The sequence below is a fragment of the Haliotis asinina genome, chromosome 3 (genome assembly GCF_037392515.1).
Source record: "Haliotis asinina isolate JCU_RB_2024 chromosome 3, JCU_Hal_asi_v2, whole genome shotgun sequence".
Lineage (NCBI taxonomy): Eukaryota > Metazoa > Mollusca > Gastropoda > Lepetellida > Haliotidae > Haliotis > Haliotis asinina.
In genome coordinates, this window is record NC_090282.1 from 52322631 (window position 1) to 52347022 (window position 24392).

Sequence of the window (24392 nt, forward strand, 5' to 3'; positions counted from 1 at the left end):
TTCTGTCTTGAAGTCAAACTTTTCTTCTTCATCTTGCAATCTGGCCTTCTCCCTTTTGAATTTATGTTTTTCCTCCAAGGCAGCAGCTTTAACCAGTAATTCCGCAAGTTTCTGTTCCTCTTTCAGGCGTGCTGAAGACACATTTGTCCTGTATGAGCTACATGTACCATGTGACTGCCTATTATCACTAGACAGCTTAGATATATGATCTTCGGCCTTGGCATTTAGTAGTTTTGCTGGTTCTTTACTTTGGAACCATGCCGAAGTATCATGTTGAAACTGTTACAACAATCGATGTCACTGTCTAATTTGGCCAGGAAATCAACAAATTCTTCTGGTACCATGTTGGTTGAGACAATAAAAGAATAATGTCCTCTGTCATTCAAAACACTTTCAAATACAGTTAACCTGTCAAAATATGCCATACCTGTCATATTCAGATGCATCTGATTGCTGAAGGCTGATTTCCTATAGAGTGACTTAAGTGCCTTTCTTTTAATGTCTAAAGTAACTGAACATCCTTTAGAAGTCATAGTCACTTTTCTTTTGCCTACTTTGGTTTCTTTTTCCTTATATCTTAAATGTGCTGCGGATTTCCCATGATCCATATTGTAATACTACGTAGCAAGCAAGAGGGACATCATACTACGGTTGAACTGTACCATGGGTCAGTAGAGCGTTGAAGAAACCATCATGTTATATAATTATCTAAGTCGAACTGTAGTTTACCATTGTATTCGGCAAAATGTAAGAAATATGGTTTCTTGTTCAACACAAAACCAAATTCAATATAGAGGACCCCAATCTTGTATTTCACATGTATTCTACATCATTATATTCTACAGACACGTATATCATATTTTATACAAGTGTCGAGATGATTTGGCTCGAATGACTGTAGACAAATGAAAAACTGATGTTTGGTGAATGCGCAAGCACTTCCCTTAAAAAAGCATTTGCAAGCGCACAACAGAATTTCCATTAACATTTTCATAAACGTAACAGAGTAGGCAAAAAATCCTCAACAAATACTAAGGACTGCTGAGAGACAATCGCCAGAAAAAAACAGGAGAGTAAGGCCCTTATCAGGTAGAAATACTGTGTACTCTGTCTAATTCGCTTCTCTTTCTATCTCGGATTTCTCTGAAAATTGATTACGGTCCCGATTTCAATACTATATATTATCATTAAATCATCTCTCTATTATCTGGACTCTCTCAATGTCAGATCTCGGACTGAAGTCTCGGCCCAACAGACTAATGTACTATGAAAACAAACCCTATAATCCTATAATCATAGACAGCCAGCCTGCTAATTAATGGTAAACTCGGACCGACAGACTAACTTACCATGAAAACAAACACAATATAATCCCAACAGAGTAGCGGTACATAGCTGCACTTACTTTGATTCTTGGCAACTGACATTAACCCTGGTTATTACTGAGATGACGATGTCAACTCAGTGTCACTCTCGACACCTGTTAAAAGACTTCAAGAGTCTGACATGAACATTACATGCTAAAATAGCGGACCGACCAGTGAAACGTCATCGAAGATAAAGTTGATCGAAGATTCCGAAACTCTTCCCAACCCCTTCAGAAAGACTTGCCCGAAAAATACAAGACAGATTTCTTTAAGTAGTACATGATGTCATTTCATCACAGTAACGTTGAGCTGACAAACTGCCCTGGACCTGAATAAGGTCAGTCCTGCCACTGTATGAAATGCCAGCCCAAACCATTACACTTGCACCACCAAATCTGTCCACTTCCTGTACACAGGAAGCTGCGTAGCTTTCTTTACGATGTTGATATACACATGCTATCCGTTTGGACGTAGCATGTAACATAATTCATCACTGAAGATAACAGTTCCCCTCCACCTTTGCAATGGCCATGAGAGATGTTGGCGACAACACTGTCTGCGTTGTTGCTGATGTTGATGTGTAAGGACAGGTCCTCGCAAAGGTCTTCTGGAACGAACACCAGCCTCACGTAAGCGTTTCCTCACAGTCTGATCTGTACCGAGTCCTGGCATGACTGAGGTTGTGGAAGATGCTCTGATGAACCTGTTCCGCAGATGTCAAAGACAAATAAACCTGTCCTGAGTGGGCATGGTCACACTTGGTCAACCTGATCTGGGGCAATCACATGTTGACCCTTGCTGCTGGTAGCAACGCCAAAGTCTTGCTATCAGTGACAAATTCAGTTGCCTTGCAATCGCAGACTGAGACTCCCACGCCTTCAAATGGCCAATTACATTGTTGCGCTGAGCCTCTGTAAGTCTAGGCATGACTTTAACACCAAATTTAAGATTGTCAACTGTCAGAAGACCATTGAAACCCCCTGACTTTTATTGGAAAAGATATATGCAATGTGCAGGCAAAAGGAAACGTATGAATTTCTTCCCGTTCACAATCTATTGCATCTATTGAGGAAAACAGATTTTGATGTGTTTGGTGAGTTGCCCTTGTTGACAACGGACTTAAACTCAGAAATGTTTGTAGACAGCGTTCACCTTAGAAATACTGATTACACTGACACCAATGATTCAAATTCGAAACGTTACATGGAAAAATACTACCTATGTGTTTTTTCAGTTGAGAAGTATACATTCACCAGCATATCTACATGGTTTACTGAGTGCATAAAGTGAAGGACACTCAACTTGGATGTGGTTCTGACTGTCGAACTTTTTTGATGAGCAGAGCATGCTTTGAAAATTTTGCTATCTGGTTTTGACCACTCAATCTGCTTTCCAATAACCACATATGCTCTGCTACCCTCATGGCAAAATGCTTGTAATATTCCTAGTTTGCATCAGGCATGTATTTAGCTGCTAAATTCAATACGTATTATCCATGAGCATCCACACTTTACAGAATTACCAGCGCATAAATATTCCTGTAAACTCTGAAAGCTTTTAGGATCTTTCATGCGGAAAGAACCCTATTTAACTTAATGGACTGTGGTTAGAAACAATGCCAGGTTGACATATTTAACTGATTTTTGTGATCATTTGCTGAGAAACAATGTCGATTGGAGGCAGAGAGTCTGATGGGACAAGTGAAGTAGGGTGAGCCCACTGAGGAATAGATGCTACTATGTAAGGTGTGATGAGATATTGGATTTGTGGTCTTGGTGCCTGTGCTTGCCAGAACCGCACCTTTTGATTTTCATGCTGACTCACCAGTGTATAAGCCTCGTAGAGCTGCGGAAACAGCTTCCTACCCCACATCTGTGGAAACAGAACACCCAAGACTCGCAAATGTTGCTAAATGGAAACCACTGTTTGGCTTGTCATCACTGTTGTGTGGTGGGAGTGCTTCTCTGTTCGTCTGTAGCAAGTCTAACATGCGAGCAAGAACACACAAAAAAATACACAATGCCTGTAACAGAACCCCATGTTCATGTACAGGTAAAACTAATCATCAGCTATTAAGAAGCTTAAAAGATATATATGCAGATGAATTTATAAGGATTTGTGCAGAAAAATAGTCATACATGGATAAAAGAAAATATGAGTTATGTAATACTTGTTTCTGCACAAACAAAAACATAAAATTTACATGAGTTACCACCCTTTCTAGTCCCAAAGACATAAATACTGACACTAATCATATGAAAAAGTATTATAATATGAAAAAAACATAAGAATTGAAAATGTAAGCCACAATACAGAAATGATCGTGTGTATCTTCATTCATGAAAATACTAAATATGAAAAACATTGTTGACAAATGTATGATATCACCATCACCAAGTGACTTTCTCAAAATGGATATTTGGAAGCAAGCTTTTGTTGTTACAAGTAACGTATCTGCATAATGTGACATGTAAATAGTCTGAAACATTCTGATGTGGCAGACACAACTATGTACATATGGATTTTATAATTTTAATGTTCTCTATTCTGTATATGTATATCTGTAGGCTACTTAATAGGTCATGTGTCCCTCAAGCCCTTAACTCATTAAGCCCTGGAGCCGCTCCACTGCCCAACGCCTGGCACCCCTCACTGACTGCCCGATTGCTGCGACGAGGCTAATTAGTGCTAATCATGCCTGATTTCCCTGGCAGGTCTCGGATATGACAGGAAACTGTCTAGTCTCACAAACAAGTACTGATTATTTAATTGTGTCGTAAATATGTAAATGGAAAAGAGGCCGATGTGAATACTTATATTACAGCATTTCATGTAATTTATTACATGTGTGCTGTATTTTTATCAACACCTACGCAGTGTTTGTCCGTACGAGATGAACAAATATACAAATTCCTCCTGTCTCTCTCATCGTATTGACTGAATTATAATATATTATTTATAATAGAGTTTAAAAAGAGAGAGGGGGGGGGCTTGCATTATAATCATCTACATTTTTTGCCAATACATTGCTTGTGCTTACTGACTATTTCAAGGAAAGTATCAATAGGTGTGTAAGTAACATGGAGCATATAGAGAATTTATAGTTTGTCACTTTGTTCATCTTAACTCAACGCTGCAAACATACATCACCATTCATACACATACATACTGCATGATACATTTATCAATACTCGATGCTAAACAAAGCTTCCCGTCATGTGATGGGATAAAATATCCTGAATGTAACGCATTATATCTCAGTTACTCATTATATTGGCTGATACTTTGACCAATCGTATCGTGAGAACCTGTCAAAAAGGAAGGGCAAGGTCACGGGGCGTGGCCTAAATTTCTGAAGGGCACGTTTGGTCACCCAGATTGGATACATTGATTTTTTATTGTATTGTTGACCAGTGGATATGTTGTGTTTTGGTTGTATATTCTCACTATCATGTAACAATTTGTGTATTGTCTGATATCGTATTGCTATCAAGGTTCACCAGATTGCACCCAGTTGTGCATATACAGTACAGAGAATGAAGCGTACGTAGCACCATCAAATGGGTTGTCCAACAAAATAACAAGACATGTTTATTTTACGCTTGTCCTGGGACAGTCCGTTCAATAAGGGAGTAGGGGCGTGGCTACGTATAAATTCTACCGGAGACTGTTGTTTCAAGACCAAAAGTAGCGCTAAATAATCTTATTACTCTAGTCTGAATGATGATACGCAAGGGTATCAATACCATGACTAAAATGCTATCCTGCTTTTACTGATGATGGATCAATGGAATTAGTTGCTACATGTAATAATTACAGAGAGGTGTCAAGAAACTTTCAATAGCACATAAAGTAAGGGATTATGTAAGTGTGTCTTTCTTCACACGTTTGGATTCTTTGTATGTAAGACATACTTAAACCAAATGATGTCCCTCTCATATCATTTTGTGAGATTAAATTGTTCAAAACATCTATGTCACTGGCAGTAAAGACGAATTTACGCACATGCCTAATAATCTATGAAAGAAGCGTTTTCGCTGATACGTTACTAGTGTATACTGACTATTTTAAGGAAAGTACTAATAAGCTAGTTTTACTTATAACAGATTCACAGTTTGTTGCTTTGGTTAATCTAGATTTAACGCAGAAAATATACGTTATCACACGAACATACATGCATACATATTGTATACTGCTATTCCTTGCACATACATAAGACAAAGGGTCACAGGATGGGCGTCATCAAAGTTCCTGAATAGGTCATTTTGTATCTTAACTGTTCAATATACTCCCTGATTTGTTATCTATGACCAATCGTATCATGAGATACCTGTCACATTGGAAATGACAGGTGATTGGGCGTGGGCTAAATTTCTGAAGAGTACGTTCAGTCACAAGACAGCTTGGATACAGATTGACTATTGGTTTGATCGTTGACCAATCGATATGCTAGATTTCGGCTTTATCAACTCTAGCTATCATGAAAAGTTTGTGTATCGTGAACATACATAATCGTAAGGATGCCTGAAATGTACATGTAGAACTAGCAAGCAGTTTGACGAGTTTATTTTTCTTTGAAGCGCTCAAAGCGCTACAATCCGATTATTTTTACCCTGGATAACCCAATCCAACCATTGAGTAGAGATAGTATTTATTTGCATATAGTTTTTGCGCACACTACTTGTACATCAAACATAATGGCTTGCTGAGCATTTCGATATAATCGGCACATTGTTACGAATAAATATCATGATTCAAGTACATGTATTAGAGAATTAAAAAAGTAACACGATACTGATTTATTGTGATGTATACACTTGAAGTTGAATCTCCCCAAATATTTATGAAAATGGGCATACTTATATTTGTTTTGAAAGCAAACGAGGTTCAGAAGATTGACAATGGGCGTGACTCCACAAAGCAGGTTGTCCAATGATGTAACAGCGCATTAGTTTGTTTTACACTTGTTACGGGACAAAAGTTTACCTGGACTGGCATTCGGCCAGAGGCTGTTATTTTGAGGTTGAAAGAGGTGTTCACATATCTCAAGCTTATCTTTGATCATTACTGCTAAATTGATTGAAATTATAGGTACAGTACGAATTTAAAATGTAAAACCCCCAATACGCGGCTCTCGCTGAATGAGAGGTGCTTTTCATAACCCCCAATATGCGGCTCTCGCTGAATAAGAGGTGCTTTTTATTACCCCCAATACACGGCTCTCGCTGTGAGAAGCTAATTAATTTGCCGCATATATGGGACTCTCAGCCTTAATGAGTTAACAAACCCAAGCCATGACTTGCTCAATGTATTGGCCAAGCTAACCCTCCAAGTTAAACCTTTTGTCTAATAACCTGCACTCACTCTGCACAAAATCACTACACAGACAAGTTCACAGAGACACTTGACAAATCAGATGGATACAGCGTGTTGCTGTGCTGTGTCGTCACCACAGTCTCACACACAGGGGTGATTTATCGACAAAAAAATAAATTCCTCGGGCAATACCTCACACTAGTAGCATGTGTTTGTCCTTTATACATTCACTGCCAAGCTACACTGACAATCTCCTGCTTGTTATCTCCATTTTGTTTTCATTGTGACAAAGGGAAATTGTCAGAAATGAGAAGAATTACCACAATTGTTGTCCATGAGTTGTGCTTTTGGAAACTATAAGTTGTGTTGAATCTATGAAATAACTGGAACAGACTCATCTTTTTTTTCCAACTATCTCTTGCTATGCTATTCTTCAAATGCATGTTCTAAAACCTGTGAGCAAAAAGAATGCAAAGAGTAGGCTAACGGATCTCTCAAAGTACAAAACAATTATACCGTACACAGTGTACAATCTGTGATTCACTTTGTTTACACTTGAAATAAGTTGTCCTTACCCAGGTACACCTTAACAGGTATACAGAGCCAGTTGATTTGCCTGGCAAAAAATGGTTAAAACAGTAGCCTGCACATCAAGACACAAGAACCACACTAATACCTGCACCACCTGAAATGGGTTTGATAGGGTGTAATGATATCACTCATTTACAAGTAAGCACCTATGATGCCAACTATTGATAAATGAGCAAAATATGAATTGATACAATACACAAAGTCAATCAGTTACTTATGTTATCAGTACTATTTTGGATATGAGATTTTTTTGCAGGAAAAGTGCAAGGGAAAAAGGTTAATTTTAGTTGTAAGACATGTTTTATTGTCATTGAGTGTTAGTGACATATTCATTAATGAAAGAAAAGTGGTTGACCCTAGTAAAAATCAACAGGCAAACACTTCTTGGGGAACAAATTTTAAGAATGCATCCTAAGTGAACATGCTCACATGTTAGAAGGAATAAGGGATGTTATTTACGTTGATAGGAAAACATAAACAATGTGCTGTTACAAAAGTAAATGAGAGTTCTTGAAACTCCATTACATCACTGTCTTTAAACACATAACACTATGACAGCCGATGGTCCTGTCATCTGTAATTGATTCATGAACACAGACTTATATTTATCATAGTTGGCTTGTCTATAGATAACTTCAACTAAAACTGATTGACAAGGAAAGTTATCCATAGTAATATCAGACAGCAGGTTACAGGTTAAGAAGGCCTTGTTGCATTTCATTTGGTTTGGGGTGATAGTACATATTATTGTCCAGTTCATGAGTCATTCTGGGTGAGGAAGTTTTTATTGTCATGGAATTTTATGATGAATTGTGCATGCATTCACATGACCAAGGTTAGATTTATGAATCCATTGGTAAAGGCCAACCCAACTATAATACCAAACACTACTCTACATCTATTTATAGTTGCATTTCATTCCTTATGCTGCACCTTCTCAGATGTTTCTTAGTGTATGCTGATAATTCGATAACATGTGGCAAAAGACAAAACAAACTTTCCTGATGTGAAACTACTTTCATTAAGAGATCATTTTACAAAATGTTCACTTTTGTGACACCACTATTATGCTATACAGGTATAAAGTCAACTCAAGATATTTCCTAAAATTAAAAGAGCATAACACATATCAAAGGAGATGATTTTGACAGAGGACAGACACCATTTTGCTGACAACATAAACTACCGAATTTCCTGTCAGAGAAGCCCATACAAGTTTCTCCTGACAATACATACCTCTGTTTTTATCTACGTCCCTTTTCTTTCTTTGCCTGACATCAGACAAACAGAGGTATAGCTTGTTTTCCATGTAATAGATTCCCAGAAAATGATGCCCAATACAAGAAAGACTGTAGTAGGTAATGCAACAGTTCCAGACTTACCTTGTCGGACAAATGTTTGGTTAACATCCAAAAGTATGTCACAGCCTTCAACAATCATCCGTTCTATGGACAGGTTTTTGCGAATGTTCTCCGTTTCACTGACTTCATCATGCATCACCTGTATACACATATATATACTCAGTTGTTTTTACATTAAATCATCTCTTGAAACAAACAAGCAAAATTATTAAATCCTCAGTAGTAGCTGAATTCCCCATACTTTCAATAAAAAAAAATGTATACACACAAATTATGCACACTTCTTCAAATATGGTGACAGCTTCATTCACCAGTGTTTAAATATATTCAACTTTGTTTGGGAATGAGAAAGTTGCTTATAATTTGTTAGATTACATATTCCTCTGAAGAAGGATCATGCTGTATTCTTCCTGAAATAAAGAGTGAGTGAGTGAGTGAGTGAGTGAGTGAGTGAGTGAGTGAGTGAGTGAGTGAGTGAGTGAGTTTTATGCCACACTCATCAATATTCTAGGTATATGGCGGCGGACTGTAAATAATTGATTCTGGACCAGACAATCCAGTATTAACACCATGAGCATCAATCTGTGCAGTTGGTAACCGATGACATGTGTCAACCAAGTCAGCGAGCTTGACCACCCGATCCCGTTAGTCGCCTCTTATGACAAGCATAGTCGCTTTTTATGTCGTGAAATAAAGAAAAGATGAAAATCTTGTTGAACTGCGCAAAACCATCAAGGACACAAAAGCAACCTGGTGTAGCCTAGACTGTTTACCAAACAAGTTTCTTCTTCAAATGAAGATGTGTTCTACCAGTTATAACCAAAATTGTCAACTTGAGATTGTCAACCGGAGTGGTTCTGGTTAGCTTCAAGAGAGCTATCATTAAGCCTTCAATCAAGAAGAATTCCCTGGATCCAGACATCCTGAAAAGTTACGGACCAATATTTAACTTATCTTGCATGTCCAAATTCTTGGAGAAAGTTGTAAAAATCCAACTTCTGGAACACATAGAGACATTTTCCCTAACTGATAAATATCAGTGTGTGTACAAGTCTAACCACAGCACGGAAACGTCCCCTTGCTGTATCCTTGAACAGATTAAGATGAGGGTTGACACTGGTTCAGTGGCTATGATGGTGTGTTTGACCTCTCTGCTGCATTTGATATGGTTGACCATCAAGGACTATTGGATCACCTACACCAGGAGTATGTCCTGAGCAGCTCAGCACTGTTATGTTTCAAATCTTATATGTCTGACAAAATTCAAGCAGTCCAGATTGGCAAAGTGTGATCTGACAATATGTCTCTGACCTGTGGAGTGCCACAGGGCTCGGTCTTAGGGCCAGTATTATTTACAGTGAAAAAGAGACCACTCGGACGTATCATTTCCCAACAGCAGGTTGCCCATCACTTTTACGCTGATGACTCGCAGCTTGTAGATCACTTTATCATAAAGGAAAAAAAGTTATTTGTAATGTCGAGAACATTCATAATGTCAACATTGGATGTCATCAAACATGTTGATGTTGAATGATGACAGAAGCACTGTTTATAGGACCACCTGCAAGACTGAGGAAATGTGACACTAAGCAGCTTCACATTGGTCAATGCGCAGAGGCTATTTCACCTTCACTCAAGAACTTAGGTGTTCATATTGACTGCAAACTTTCTATGGAAACTCAAGTTTCAGCTTGCCAAGAGAAACATTGGATCCATGAGATGCTACAGCTACAGCACAGATTTCCGTAACAGTTTATTGTTTGGAGTTTCAAATGAGTTTATCAATAATTTACAAAAGATTCAGATTATTGCCACCTGTATTATAACAAAGAGCAAGCCATCTTGTCACATATCACTGATTCTCCAATCTCTCTACTGGCTTCACACTCCTGAACATCAAATTCAAAATACTGATTCTCACTTATCAGCCTCTTCACAAAATGGCACCTATCTATTTTCAAGACCTCATAACACTGTACACTCCACTCCCATGATCTATTTCTCCAGTCCATGGCTACTTATAAACTCAAATACCCTTTGGAATTATCTACCCCTTGAACTAAAACTAGTAACAACTCTGCCATGTTTCGAAAAGAGACTCAAAACACACCTCTTTCAACCTGTTTCATAAATACATCCATTATCTTGTGCAAATGAACTGTGACTTGTCTGCACTTTGAGCATTGCCTTAATGTGGTGGAAGTCAGCGCCACGTAAATATTCTTATTATTAATCATTATTGCTAATGTCATCACTTTCAGTTTGGAAGCAAATGTCATTTACAGAGCCACCTTCTAACTGAAGTTGCCAAAAGTCTAGCTGCCTTATCCCCTGGGTGGTAACTGTTTTTCATTTAGTTACCAGCATTTATCTGAAACATAGCTTAGAATCAGATGAAATGTTTTGGTAAACATGCAAATACCAATGCCAAAGTAAGCTTCCACCATATCAGGTAATGTTTACAAAATGACATTTGACGTACGCTGGTCGTAAGATGGTTATTATATATCAGCTGCATAAATCATAAAAACACGCTAAAAAAAGTTGTACATGCATTTTTCACACATGAAGATTCTGATTTTTTTTATTTAAAAAAGGAAGACCTCAACATAGAAATTAAACCTAAGCTATTAAGCTGCTCACAGACAAAAATAAATTGAAGCTTGGAAATTCCCATTTGTTTAATATTGAACATAGCCTGCCACCAGATGGTGCTTGGAAACATAGGTAATTGTTTGAACTTTATCGTCTTCCATTTACAAGTGAAGTGACAATACACACTGTCATTATGTCAAAATAACAAGCGTCAATATGTGTGCTATGGCTTGTCTTGACGAAGCAGATCTGATGTTGATGCAAGAAAGACATTCAGAAATTATTATTATTCACATAATTACTTTCTGACAATAAACTTGTTACAAATCAACTATGACTTTTTTTTCAATCAGGTGTTTGTGGCTAAAATTTTGAACAGTTCAAATCTTTTACCATGAATTCCCATTGTTAAAAAATTGCAAGAACTAACTACTACTATATTACAAATAAGTTACAAACTTTGGGAACTGAGTACAATTCATCTATGAATCCTCCAATTTGTCAGTTCATGACTATTTTGGGGATTCGTGGTTTGTTTGGAATAGGGGCATAAGTGGGATTCTGGCAACCATCATCAAGAAGGGACACTTATGACATAATTGGGAACAATTACATGTATTGATATGAACTGTTAATAAACTTACCGCTGTCCAATTATTGGATCTAGGCTCCATCCTATCTTTCCGAGAGGAAATGCAAAAAATATTTTCAGAAAAATCATGACAACGAATACTGCGATGTCACAGACAAGGGAGATAACTGTATACTCCAAAGGCACACCACATGGGATATATATGACTTAGTTAAAATATAATGTCTACAGTGATTCCCTCATCACAAATGATACAGAAAGGAGGATCATGAAATTTCAATAAATATTCATGGGTAAAAACAAGACTGGTCAATATATCTTAACATTATAAGCTTCTCCAATCTGTACTTACAACCTAAGTAGGTACAACATACAGCTGGTAAAATTTATCAGTTCCCATTTGAGATCACTGGATATTTCTGGAAAAAAACATTTGATGGATAAAAAGAACATTGTTTAGTGCATGTAAAAACAATCTTGCTCTTTGCCATTCCCCTTGCGTCCAACTTTGAAAATATAATGGTGAGTACCCTGTTTATTTAATAAGTATAATTATTATTGTTGACATACAAACTGAACAGTATCAGATTTCATTAAATGTGTGAAGGACTATTAGATGCAAAGGACAAACAAAACCAGTAATGCTTAGTCTCTGCATATTGATGGTAACAAACTAAACCCATATAAATTGAAAAAAATCCCCTGTGAGACCAGAGATTCCAGAACCTGATGAAATCTAGACTTCCTTCATTTATTGCTTTAGCATTGCAGAGGAGGCTTGGCAGTAGGGAAAAAATGTGGTTCAGGGACTGAGAGACAGACTAAGAGAGATAATATTCAGATCTAGATCTTGTTTGAGTGGCATTTTAGAAAATGAGGTGTACAAATAGGACAAATTGTTACGGACAACAACTTCCTTGTTGTGTAAGTTGATCTAGATCTGAAGCTGTGATATGGGATTTGATCTAGGTCGTAAGTGGACAAAACAACTAGGATTTCTTTAAAAACCAAGTCATAATCAGGATTTCAACTGGTTGGAGTTTAAGAGACAATCAATCCAATATGTCGTTCACATGCAACAGCAGATGCACGGATGTATAGTTTTAGTCCTTTATAGAAAATTGTGTCTTATATTTTCATTTTCTTCTTGCAGTTGCAACCTGCCCAGTTGAGTTATAGTTCAGTTTAGAGCAGAACAGCAACACAGATATGTGAAGGCATGGTGTCTGATCACCTAACCACTTTTGCAGAACTTTCACCAAGTCTAGCAACTTCAAGCATTTGTCCTTGAGGTAATGCATGTTGGCTTAAAGCTGGATGATAAACAAAAATAAGTCTGAAGAGCTTAATTTCCTCCTCAACCTTGATGAGATGCTAACTAGTAACGGTTCAGGATCTTAATGGTTCTTTAATTTCCTGCAAAAATGCATACTGTTGACCTTGTTTTATTTTAAACTTGCAGTCTTGTCATGTATCTATCAGGACAGGGTTCCTTTAATAAAATAATCACTTCCACTCAAGTCATTATGGACTGACCATGTAAATTCATTTAACATATTTCAATTAATAAATGACAGATATAAAACAGAATGGGTTCCAGGATGCAAAATGTAAATTTGTATTTCAAAAGTAGTTGAAAATTTGTGGTATTATCAGAAATATTAACTTCAAGGACTTTGCATTTATAACTAGTACAAGTTTTTGCCACTCATGTGCTACTGCTACAGGAGAATGAAATATTTTAAACATACTCACTACTTTTTACTGTTGCTCACACACAAGATGTGTGAAATGACTAGTGTCTGAATAACCAATCACCCAAGGCGCCAGTGTCAACGAAATTAAGGACATTCATTGCAATGATTCATGCATTAACAAAAGTTTGAAAAGTGGACAAAGTGTTGTGGTTACATTGAAAATAAGATCTAGATCACTCAAATTGACTGGTGTTGGCCTAATTCCCCAATGAAGCCTCTCACCATATTTTAAGACATTAGGTACAACAGTTCATCAGATATCATGTTAACAAGAGTTTGAAGTGGTAAAATAGTCGGGGGTACCTTGAAAATAAGGTCACAGTCACCCAAATTGACTGGTGTCTGTGTAATCCCCCAATGTAGGCTGTCATCAGATTTGAGGACATTGGGTACAACTGTTCATGCAGCATCGCGTTAAAAAGAAAGGGACGAACATACAGACAGACAGGTATACAAACGCAGCTGAATACACAGTCCTCTGTTCCGCACTGGACAATTCGAATCAAAATCATTTCAGTCACCCATAATCATGCCTGGCTGATCATTGAAGTAAAGAAGGAGAAATATACTGTGAGGACAGAGTAAATGTAATGTGCAAAGACTGACTGCAACAGTTTGAAGACTGGCATGAAGTCAAACACACTCTGTGGATAACACTCTGTCTCACTTGAACACATGAACCTCCAGCAACTTTCATGCTTGGTGGAGAAAAAGAAACTGTACTGATATGAATAAAAGTTGTCAGTGTCCATTACAATAAGTCTCTTTAAGATTCTGATGGCAACTGTGATGATGCATTAAAATTGGTCTTTCACGTCATATCACTTACAAAAACACTACCTCGACATCCACATCATCTGAAAATATTCACGGAAATATACTGGACAAAATATGTTAGGGTTACTGGTATACTTATGATGGATATTTCATCAGTGTGTCAATGAATAAATATATCAATATTCATAATTTCAAAATTTACATATATACCAAACTATTTTTATCCAGTATACATGATGAAAGGTGATAGCAGTGTTTGAAACACTTTAATTTGCAAGTTGGCCATTAGGGCCTGCTGCCGCTTGCAGGTCTTAAAGTCTAGAGGCCCTGAATGAAATCTGAAGGCTCAATTTGATGCAGTCAAACCTAAATAGACTACACTGTACACAGGTTCACAATGTTTCTACAAAATCAATTACCAAAGCCTATGACACAGTATATATTTGTTGAAGACTAGTGCTGAATTCCAATGCCAGGCCTACCATACAAACGTTGAACAAATCATCACATTGAACAAAAATCACCAAAACAGCAACAATATTCTCTTAAACCGAAACAAACCGTCTGTAATGGAAAACTTAGATTGTGATATCAAATTTTCAAGACTAGATTAATGGTGACAAAAAACATTATCGACCGAAGCCTGTTCATCTCCCCTTGCTTCCATCTTTGATGATATCTATGCCATTTTGGGATGCTGTGGCTCCCATTTTTGGATGCCGTGACTACTGTTTTGTGCACTTGGCGACCATTCTCTGGTGCTGTTGTAGCTGACACGCAAGTTTTGTTTCCATTTCAGTTGATTAGTTTTCCATTACAGAGGGCTTGTTTCAGTTCTAGGGGATATTGTTGCAGTGGTTGGTGATTTTTGTTCCGTTTTTGGGTATATGAGTTCAGTTTTGATGATTTGTTCACCATTTGTATGGTAGCCTGAAAGCGCAAAACGCTTAACTACCAGGAAGTCGAACTGTTATCATAACACAATGGATCAAGCTTGATTCCTGAACATTAAAAGTGAAAAAAAAAATGGAAAAGATTAGAGTTAAAACACATCACTATAATTTACTGAAGGCCATAAGAGCCTGCAAATATTTTGAATCAGCACTGGGCCAGAGATTATTTCAAATGCTGGGTGATAAGTCTGAAGAGGTCATTGGGTCACAATGTTTGAAGTTTTGAGTGTGGATTGTGGGTCACTTTTATTATCATATATTTCAATAGCAACAGTATTTGTAGCGGTAGACCTTCTTGATAGTACTCCAGTTACTTGCCCTTGGCAATCTATCATTTACTTCCTGTTCATGAACAGAATACTGATACAACCATGCTTTACTGAAATGTTCCCGACACTTTCAGTATGCATAAAGGCTGGTTGTTGTGTTGATGGAATCACACATGGACTTACACTTGGAATTATCTGGATTTCTGTCTCTACCATCATTGTATGTCTGCCAAGACACTTGACCTACATCCAGGACTGACACTGCTCTGACTGCTCTGTGTAAACAAGCTTGATTTAGTATATCAGGGCTCTCTGTAAATTCCAAGACTCGGGTGAGCTAATATTACATATGTGGCCAATTACCTTAGACTTGTGACACAAATGCATTATATTAGAAATTGGTATTGTGATTCATTGCTTGCTCATTGTTTGTATATATATTATTGATTATTTTAGACTTGTGTTATATTTTGATGGTTCAAAGGGAATCTCTTATAACATTTGTAAATTTATTAACCAAGACAATAGACATGTTTTAAATAATCTGAGGCTGATGCTGAACAGATTTTTAATGAGCTGTTTAATCAATAAGCATAAAAATGCAACTGAATTCTATGCCATAGGTACAGTCAAACCCCAATCATCCGGACATTTTGGTTTCACTCGAAAATCGTCAGGATAGTGAGACGTCTGGTTAACTGGATCAAACAAGCAAAACTTGAAAATTTGAAAGCAAATAGTGTACGCATATCAATAAATCAACAGTTAATAGTAGTAACAATGAATCATCATAACATATAAGTGTATCCATGATACATGGAAGGCGGAACGCAAGTCAAAGTTGTCAGGATGTTTTGGACGTAATCATGTAGCATGTGAAGCTTCAAGTGGTAAGTTAGATCAAAAATGTAAATCGATAACAAAAAGTCTTTATTTTGCCAATTGCATATTTTATTTTTTTTTATTTCGGATGCCCTGAAACAAATGACATCGCGTCAAACTTATGCTGTCTGCACAAAGTAAACTTCTGGACAGGATCACATGACTTAGATAATGTGGCAGGCTCTTTTTAATGTGGCAGTTAGTAGAGGTTGGTTTATAAGTGTTTTATACAATACAAAGACAGTGTAGTTAACTGTAATCCTACTTAACGTGTTTCCATTACTGATGAGATGTTCTCACACCCACCAAATGCTAATGAACAGCCTGAGTGACACACGTCCACAGTGTTTTGATGGCTAATTAATCAATTCACATCAAATGCCTTCTGATAGATTAAGAATGAAATCACATGGTCGTGCAGTGAACGGTATATTGATGTGACACATACACATGCACGTGTACACAGATCTTTCCATCTGGATAACTGGATCATTTTTCAATGGAAATCTATGGGAATGGTTTGAAAATTCACCGTCCGGGGCCGGAAGTGCCGGGTCCGGTTATGCGAGTACAATTAATGAACGCAAGTTTTGTTTCACATGAAAATTGTCCGGATATGTGGGGTCCAAGTAAATGGGGTCCGACTGCATTCAATTATTCCTGCTTCCTCCTCTTAATCCCTTTCCTAGGCAGATACAAAACATCAACAAGAACAAACCAATGATTTTACAATGTAAACATTTTTAACACATATTAGTTTGGGTAGATTACTGTTCCCATTTCCCAAGAGATAGAACAGATCTTAATCAACTGATGATTATATTATCAGAGAGTGTAACCATAAAAAATAATTTAGTCAGAATCATGGAGATCTCTGTGCACTTAGAATAGTGTTTACCAGGCTAAAGTTTCCTCTCAAACCCACACTCTAGTGACAAAAATTCTTATTTGCAAAATGTCAGATTATGAGAGAGTGAGTACTTTTCTGAAAGCTAGGAATTTTCTGGCTGGCAGGATACAAATTGGTTAACATGTGCACTTCAAAAACAATTTTTATGTTAGCAATTATTTAATCAGAGATATGATGTGTCTGGTATTTCATATCTGTTACCAAGGAGAATAAAGTGAAATTAGAATATGTAATTGCTTTCAAGTGGAAATGGAATACTAGTACTCACCCTGGACAGTTCTTCCAGTTTGCTTTTTGCAAACTCAAGGCTTCGTCGCTCAACGTGCTCATGAGGTGTGTGGGCAAGGAGTTCATGCAGAGTGATAATGTAGCGAGGTATCTGTAATAAAAGTTACTGATATTAGCCCAAGGAAGATACATATTACAACATACACACAAACACCTTTAGTCTGGGTCAAAATGATACCGATGAATCACAATCTAACTACATATCGGTTTATGATCAAACATTCATTTCAATACAGAAATGAAAACTTCAGGCTAACTCTGAAAAAAGTTTCATAATATCCCTCCTCCACCCCTTATCCCCCACAAAAAAAAGTTACTTAACAAACTATGATCATTTTGTTTTGAGTGAGTGAGTGAGTGAGTGAGTGAGTTATTTTAGCTTTATGCCGTACTCAGCAATATTCCAACTATATGGCAACGGTCTGTAAATAATTGAGTCTGGACCAGACAATCCAGTGATCAACAGCATGAGCATCGATGTGTGCAATGGGAACCAAGGCCTTTGTCAACCAAGTCAGCAAGCTTGACCAGCCAATCCTGTTAGGCACCTCTTACAACAAGTATAGTCGTCTTTTATGGCAAGCATGGGTTGCTGTAGGCCTATTCTACCCCAGACCTTCACGGGTCTCATTTTGTTTTGATTTTGCATGTTTTGTTTACTTCAGTTTGGACATATGAACACAGTATTCTCATGGCCCACATCAGATTTTATGATACCCATATTGAGTTCTATTGGACTGAAATCGCAATGGTAAGGCAGGAAACATGAAACCATGAGTTTTGAGATATTTGCTTACTCATATAACACATACCATATATTTCCAATCCACTCAATAAATTGGTGTTGTTTTGTTGAACTTATTATGTTATTCAAAACAGGTTTAGCTCCTTTTGATGGAAACAGAATTGGAAATCTTAACTTCAAACTGTATACACACTTATCCTATCTCACCATATGCACTTCTCTTTCTACTTCGAGCAAGGCATGGAAACATGCTTTATGTTAAGTTGAATTCAATCTTCTGGCATCGCACCCACCCAACCACTCCCTCCACTCCTATAGCTGGACCTGCCTGTGATTTCTGTAAATCTTGAAAAGCACTCAGAGGGTCACATGATATCCCACTACTGTCATTCTTGTTTTGGAGCTTCAAGTAATCTGTGATGTTGGGAAGGTTGGGTGGGAATCCATCCAATGAGACAGGATGAGCATTAGAATTATACATACAATTTACAGATAAAATTTCAAAATTTTAAAAATCCTATCTCATGGTATGCATTATCACAAGGTTGGAAGATGGGCAGCAGATTATCCTGTATCAAGTCAACAACCATGAAGTCGCTTAACACAAAGAGGTCTTGAGAGCGCACCAACTCCTGATATGGTAACTCCAACACTTGTGATGGTTTGCTTCTGATTGATCAACCCCTTCAAAACCATGCCCCCTAGACACATGCTGGCAGGTGGAGAAGGGGGAGGACAGACCGGTGCTCAAATCGTTCAGCTCCAATTCACCATTTAAAAAAGGTGAGAGTGAGAGAGTTTGGTTTTACGCCGCTTTTAGCAATATTCCAGCAATATCACGGCGGGGGACACCAGAAAATGGGACTCACACATTGTAATCATGTGGGGAATCGAACCCGAGTCTTCGGCATGACAAGCGAAGGCTTTAACCACTAGGCTACCCCACCGCCCCAAAAAAGGTGAGAAAGGAACTTAAAAACCATATAGGTTATTGGAAATCAACACTTCACTAACATAGTTGCTCATAGAGTAGAGGTAAGTAAGTGAATTGTTGACCACCTTTGCACAAGTACTAGACTCGCCTCACAGTCTATCGAGTTATGGGTATGACAGTACTAACATGCCCTAGTTCAAGCTTGGCTAGGTGATCTAAATGCAAACAAAATCAATATCAACAAAGACATAGGGTTGACATCTATTAACGATACACAAAATGCAAGACTGATGCGAAAGTAGGAACTGCATGCTATCTGCAAGTTTGAGCCAATGACAACTGATGCATGAAAACCACAGGACCCAATTGGTGAAGACCTTCCACTTCAGTGACAGACAGATCCAAGAGATTGTAGAAGCCAAGGCTCTTGTCTCATGAGGGTTGGCCATAGTAGTGGGAAGAAGGTCACTGCTGGAATAGACACAAAGGATGGTAGACCTTATCTTCATATTGAAGATTAAATGCAGTTTGTCCAAGTCTTTCTTTCGAACAAGGACTATTGGAGGATAAAACCCTGGACCTGTAGGAACCAGGCAGAAAGATTTGACTGCAAGCTTCTGTACCAACATGTCGATTGCAGTTTGCCAGACAGCTGTCTGGGAAGCAGGATGTGTCCATTGAAGACTCCATGTTGACTGAACATAGGGGTCTTCCAAAATGATCCATAGGATCACTGGACCAAGACATTGAACCAAAGTGAAGAGATGCACTAGTGGGAAAACCGTTGCAAACATGAAATGGTGCACTGGGTGGAAGTGTTGATCAAAGGTGATCAGCTGCAGTAGGCTGGAATGTCACCTGAAATGGGGCCCTGCGGTAGAAAACTGAACCAAAGACAAATAGTGCACAACCCTATATTGATCCATAAGACAGCAGCACACTGGAACAAAGCAGCATTATGGATATGAGCAGCACACTAGTCGACAGAATGGGATCCAGTGAAAATGGCACACTGGTGTGCAATGACAAGCCAGTCAAAACTAGAGGTGCATTCTGTAGCCTCACTGAGTGAAAGTGGTGCACTTGAATATTCTGTCCATACATATTTGCCACAGCAGAAGGAAGCACAAGATGAAAACAGTGCACTGAGTAACAAACCCAAATTTGGAAGAATCGTCAAAAGCAAATTTGTAGTAGAAGACGTTGCTGTAGGTAAGGTATTAAACTAGCAAACAAAGCCATACTAACAGTACATGTGCACATTACTGTAATAGGCACCTTGGAAATAGTAACTAATAGTACCTGTCAGCTACTCGTCTTGAACCAGCCTGATGAAGAGCACAAAAACACTTCATCATCGAGATAAAAGCAATCTGAGCAGCAGCATGACCACTCACACTATCCAATGCAGTCTATATGTATGCATGTTTTTGGTAGAAAATATACTCTTGTATTTATTCAATGTTTTCTTTTCCTTAATGAACTCTGTGAGAAGCAGAGGAAACAACATTTCCATTTTCTCCACAATGTCGTGATAAACAGCCCTAGTTGTCAAACATTTGTAGAGAATACCCCATCTCTTCTCCAATCTTCAAGTAACCTTCGCAATCAAAGGACCAAAACAGTCTACTCCAGTGAAATACAAAACTAGCTTGAACAATCGAAGTTGTGCTGATGGTAAATCAGCCATCTTGAGAGCTTCTGGTTCGGTCCTCCATTTCTGGTATGTAGTACACGTGCGTTAATACTTGCAAATTGCTTCCCTTCTATGTATGATCCAGAATGTTCTCCTCATTTCTGCAAGCACCTGCTCAGGTCCAAAATGTTTAATCCTTTATTAGCTGTTGGGTTATTGTATGCTTTGGATCTAACAATAAAGGGTGTTTCAAGTCACTAGGTATATCTTCAGATCTGCTCAGCCGTCTGCCAACACGGATAACCTTGTGTGTTGAAGCATATCAAGTTTCAACAACCTACTACTGGAAGGTAAGTGGTTCCCAGATTCCAATGCAGTAAATTCGTCTGGAAAGCACTGTTGCTGAGCATGGCTGTAAAGATGCATTTCAGTTCGAGTTCCACTCTCAGCATCATCTGACACCCCATAAAGCACCTGCATAGTTTGGGTGATGAAGACATTCCATCTGTACAACTGTTAGGATCAACGGGTAGATCAAGTCCTGACATCAAGCACCTCATTTTCACTCCACTTTCGTCCCAAGTGTCTAGCTGAAATTTTTTCGGCCAGTGATTAGGAGACAGATGTAAGAAAGTTGGACCATTGCTCCATCTTGATTGTTCATCAGCAATGTCTTTTCATTCCTTGCCTTTCAAATCATCAGCTGGATTGGATGCAGTGTTGATATAACACCACTGAAAGGATTCAGTGAGGGTTTGTACCTCAGCAATACCTGTTCCCACAAACACTTTGGAACGGCAAGAAGCAGATTTGATCCATGTTCATACTGTTGTTGAATAACTCCAAAGAAAGATTCTGTGAATTGGCAAAGTTAGTTCACTTGACAATACATCTGACAATTGAGCTCCTGCAAGAGCTGCACATAATCCTAACCAAGGCAATTGGCACTTAGGTGCAACTTGTATGCGTGCTTGCAGAAATCAGACTTGAATATAGTCACCATCAACAGTTCTCACATATGCAACAGCTCCATATGTTTGCTCAGATGCATCACAGAAAGTTCTCTCAGACTGATCATTACCACTTCTGTTCAACAACATCTCACATGAATTGGAACGGTCCTAGGGTGGGACATCCTGCACAACATAACATTATTACTGGTCCACTGTCAAACATGAAATCCTCCAACATCACTAGCTGGCACACTGTTGAGGCAATTATTGACATAGAAGGCCTCCAAAACAGATCTCTTGACATGTTCTTTCCCAGAGCTGTGATCCTTCACGTTTCTGTAGCGCAAAAAAAACAAAAACTGGACTGCATGTTGTTCAAAATGGGAGTACCCATCATTCATAATTTCATTGCCTTTGGTTCACCATGGCATCTCATGTCATGCCACAAAAAACAGAGAAGTCTGTCCTTTGGTAAAAGTCTCACCTGATAGAATATAGCCTTTATATCCCCAGCAATGGCAACAGAGCGCTGTAGGAATGTAAACAGAACTCCAGGTAGGGATGGTCCTAACTGTGGTCCAGGTAACAATTTCTTATTGAGATTTTTACCATCATATTCACAAGAGCAATTAAACACCAGTCTGTGTTTATCATTGTGTTCCACAACATGCTGTGGAATGCACCATGTTCAGCTTCAACTAAGCTGTCAGTAAGACCATTGTGTATTTCTGCCTTTGCTAGATGATTCAGTAAATGGCGCTCCATACGTTGAAGTGTTGTGATCATATCTCCCTTTGAGGCCTCAAATACTGTATCATCAAATCTTAACAATGGAGTTGCATATCTGTAAACACCATTCACATTCACGCTTTCAGTGTCAGTTTCTAGAAAATGCAAGGCAAGATTATCCATTTTAGACCTGGTCACATCCTTCTTCAGACAAGGCACTACATCCATTTTCCACAATGCCGGAACATCACACATGAGACCAGCAGATTCCATCTTTGTGAATAATACTGCTTGTGTCTTAACTTGTTTCTGTACATTTTGGGGTTCTTGAAGTGACAAACCCAGCCTGGTATGCACAGCAATTGGAAAACCACTCGGTCTACTTCTAACTGGTTCTTGGGGTACTATCAATTCAACCAAGTCTGAAAAAATCAAAATTACTGGTTTACCTGTGTCAATACTAGGCAAAGGTTTCTGATATGTGCCTACTGTTTCTGAAGTGCAGCCACTGGGTATGTATATTCAGATAAAGGCAAGTTTTTTGATGTGATAGCATTGACAACATTATATCTTGTTTCTGGCATATCCTTTGCGGATACCTGAAGATTCACAGACTGTCCACAACACAAATATAGCTCACGCCTAATTGTTGTAAGCAAAATGGTATCTGGTGTCTCCACAAAATAGAGAGACTTCACAGCAGATTCAAGGATCATAGTTCTTTGGGATCCATCATCAAGGATCACATAAGCATTCATACTTTGGCCACCTTGTCCATACAATGTAACTTCAACAACTTTCAACATGGTATTAAAGGGCTTGGATGGCTATCAAGATATACTTGTACAAATGGGAAAAATGTCTTTCATAATAGTATCTGCTGTGCTGTCATATTTCTGTACGCATCATGTAGGGCAGTCAGATGCAACTTGTTACAGAGCTGGCATGGTTTCTTTAGGTTACAGTCATCTGGTTTATGTTTTCTGGCACATAAAAAAACATTGATCTCTCATCCAAGATTCAACTTTCATATCAAAATGCTTCTTAAATACGAAAGCCTAATGCTGCCACTTTTGTAGCATAAGATATTTTTTTTCAATGACAATTCTCGTTACTTCAATTACTTACTCGTTGCTCAGAGTATTTTCTCGTTATTTCAATGATTTTCTCGTAACTTCGAGTATTTTCTCATTATATCAAATATTTTTTCATTGCTTTGATTAATTTCTCGTTACTTCGAGAATTTTCTCGTTACTTCAAGTTTCTTCTAAAAACTTGAAATTTCGAGTATTTTCTCGTTATTTCAAATATTTTTTTCGTTGCTTCGATTTATTTCTCGTTACTTCGAGAATTTTCTTGTTACTTCAAGTTTCAGTCAAAAACTTGAAATTTCGAATATTTTCTCGTTGCTTGAAGTTTCAGTCAAAAACTTGAAATTTCGAATATTTTCTCATTACTTCAAGTTTCTTTTAAAAACTTGAAATTTCGAGTATTTTCTTGTTACTTCAAGTTTCTTTCAAAAACTTGAAATTTCGAATATTTACTCGTTGCTTCAAGTGTCAGTCAAAAATTTGAAATTTCGAGTATTTTCTCGCTGCTTCAAGTTTCAGTCAAAAAATTGAAATTTCGAGTATCTTTCTCGTTGCTTCAGGTTTCTTTCAAAAACTTGAAATTTTGAGTATTTTCTCAGTGCTTCAAGTTTCTTTCAAAAACTTGAAATTTCGAATATTTTCTCGT

General features: G+C 37.9%; 1 protein-coding gene across 2 annotated transcripts in view; it reads right to left on the reverse strand.

The window, feature by feature from the left end:
* LOC137278153 (ras-specific guanine nucleotide-releasing factor 2-like) overlaps positions 1 to 24392 on the reverse strand; it is an 802775-nt gene that overhangs the window by 522503 nt on the left and 255880 nt on the right. For both annotated transcript variants that reach the window (XM_067810323.1, XM_067810322.1), the window contains 2 exons: positions 17639 to 17749; positions 8657 to 8774 (listed from right to left, as the gene is read on the reverse strand). In XM_067810323.1, coding sequence (XP_067666424.1) covers positions 8657 to 8774; positions 17639 to 17749 — 229 coding nt within the window. The remainder of the gene's footprint in view (positions 1 to 8656; positions 8775 to 17638; positions 17750 to 24392) is intronic.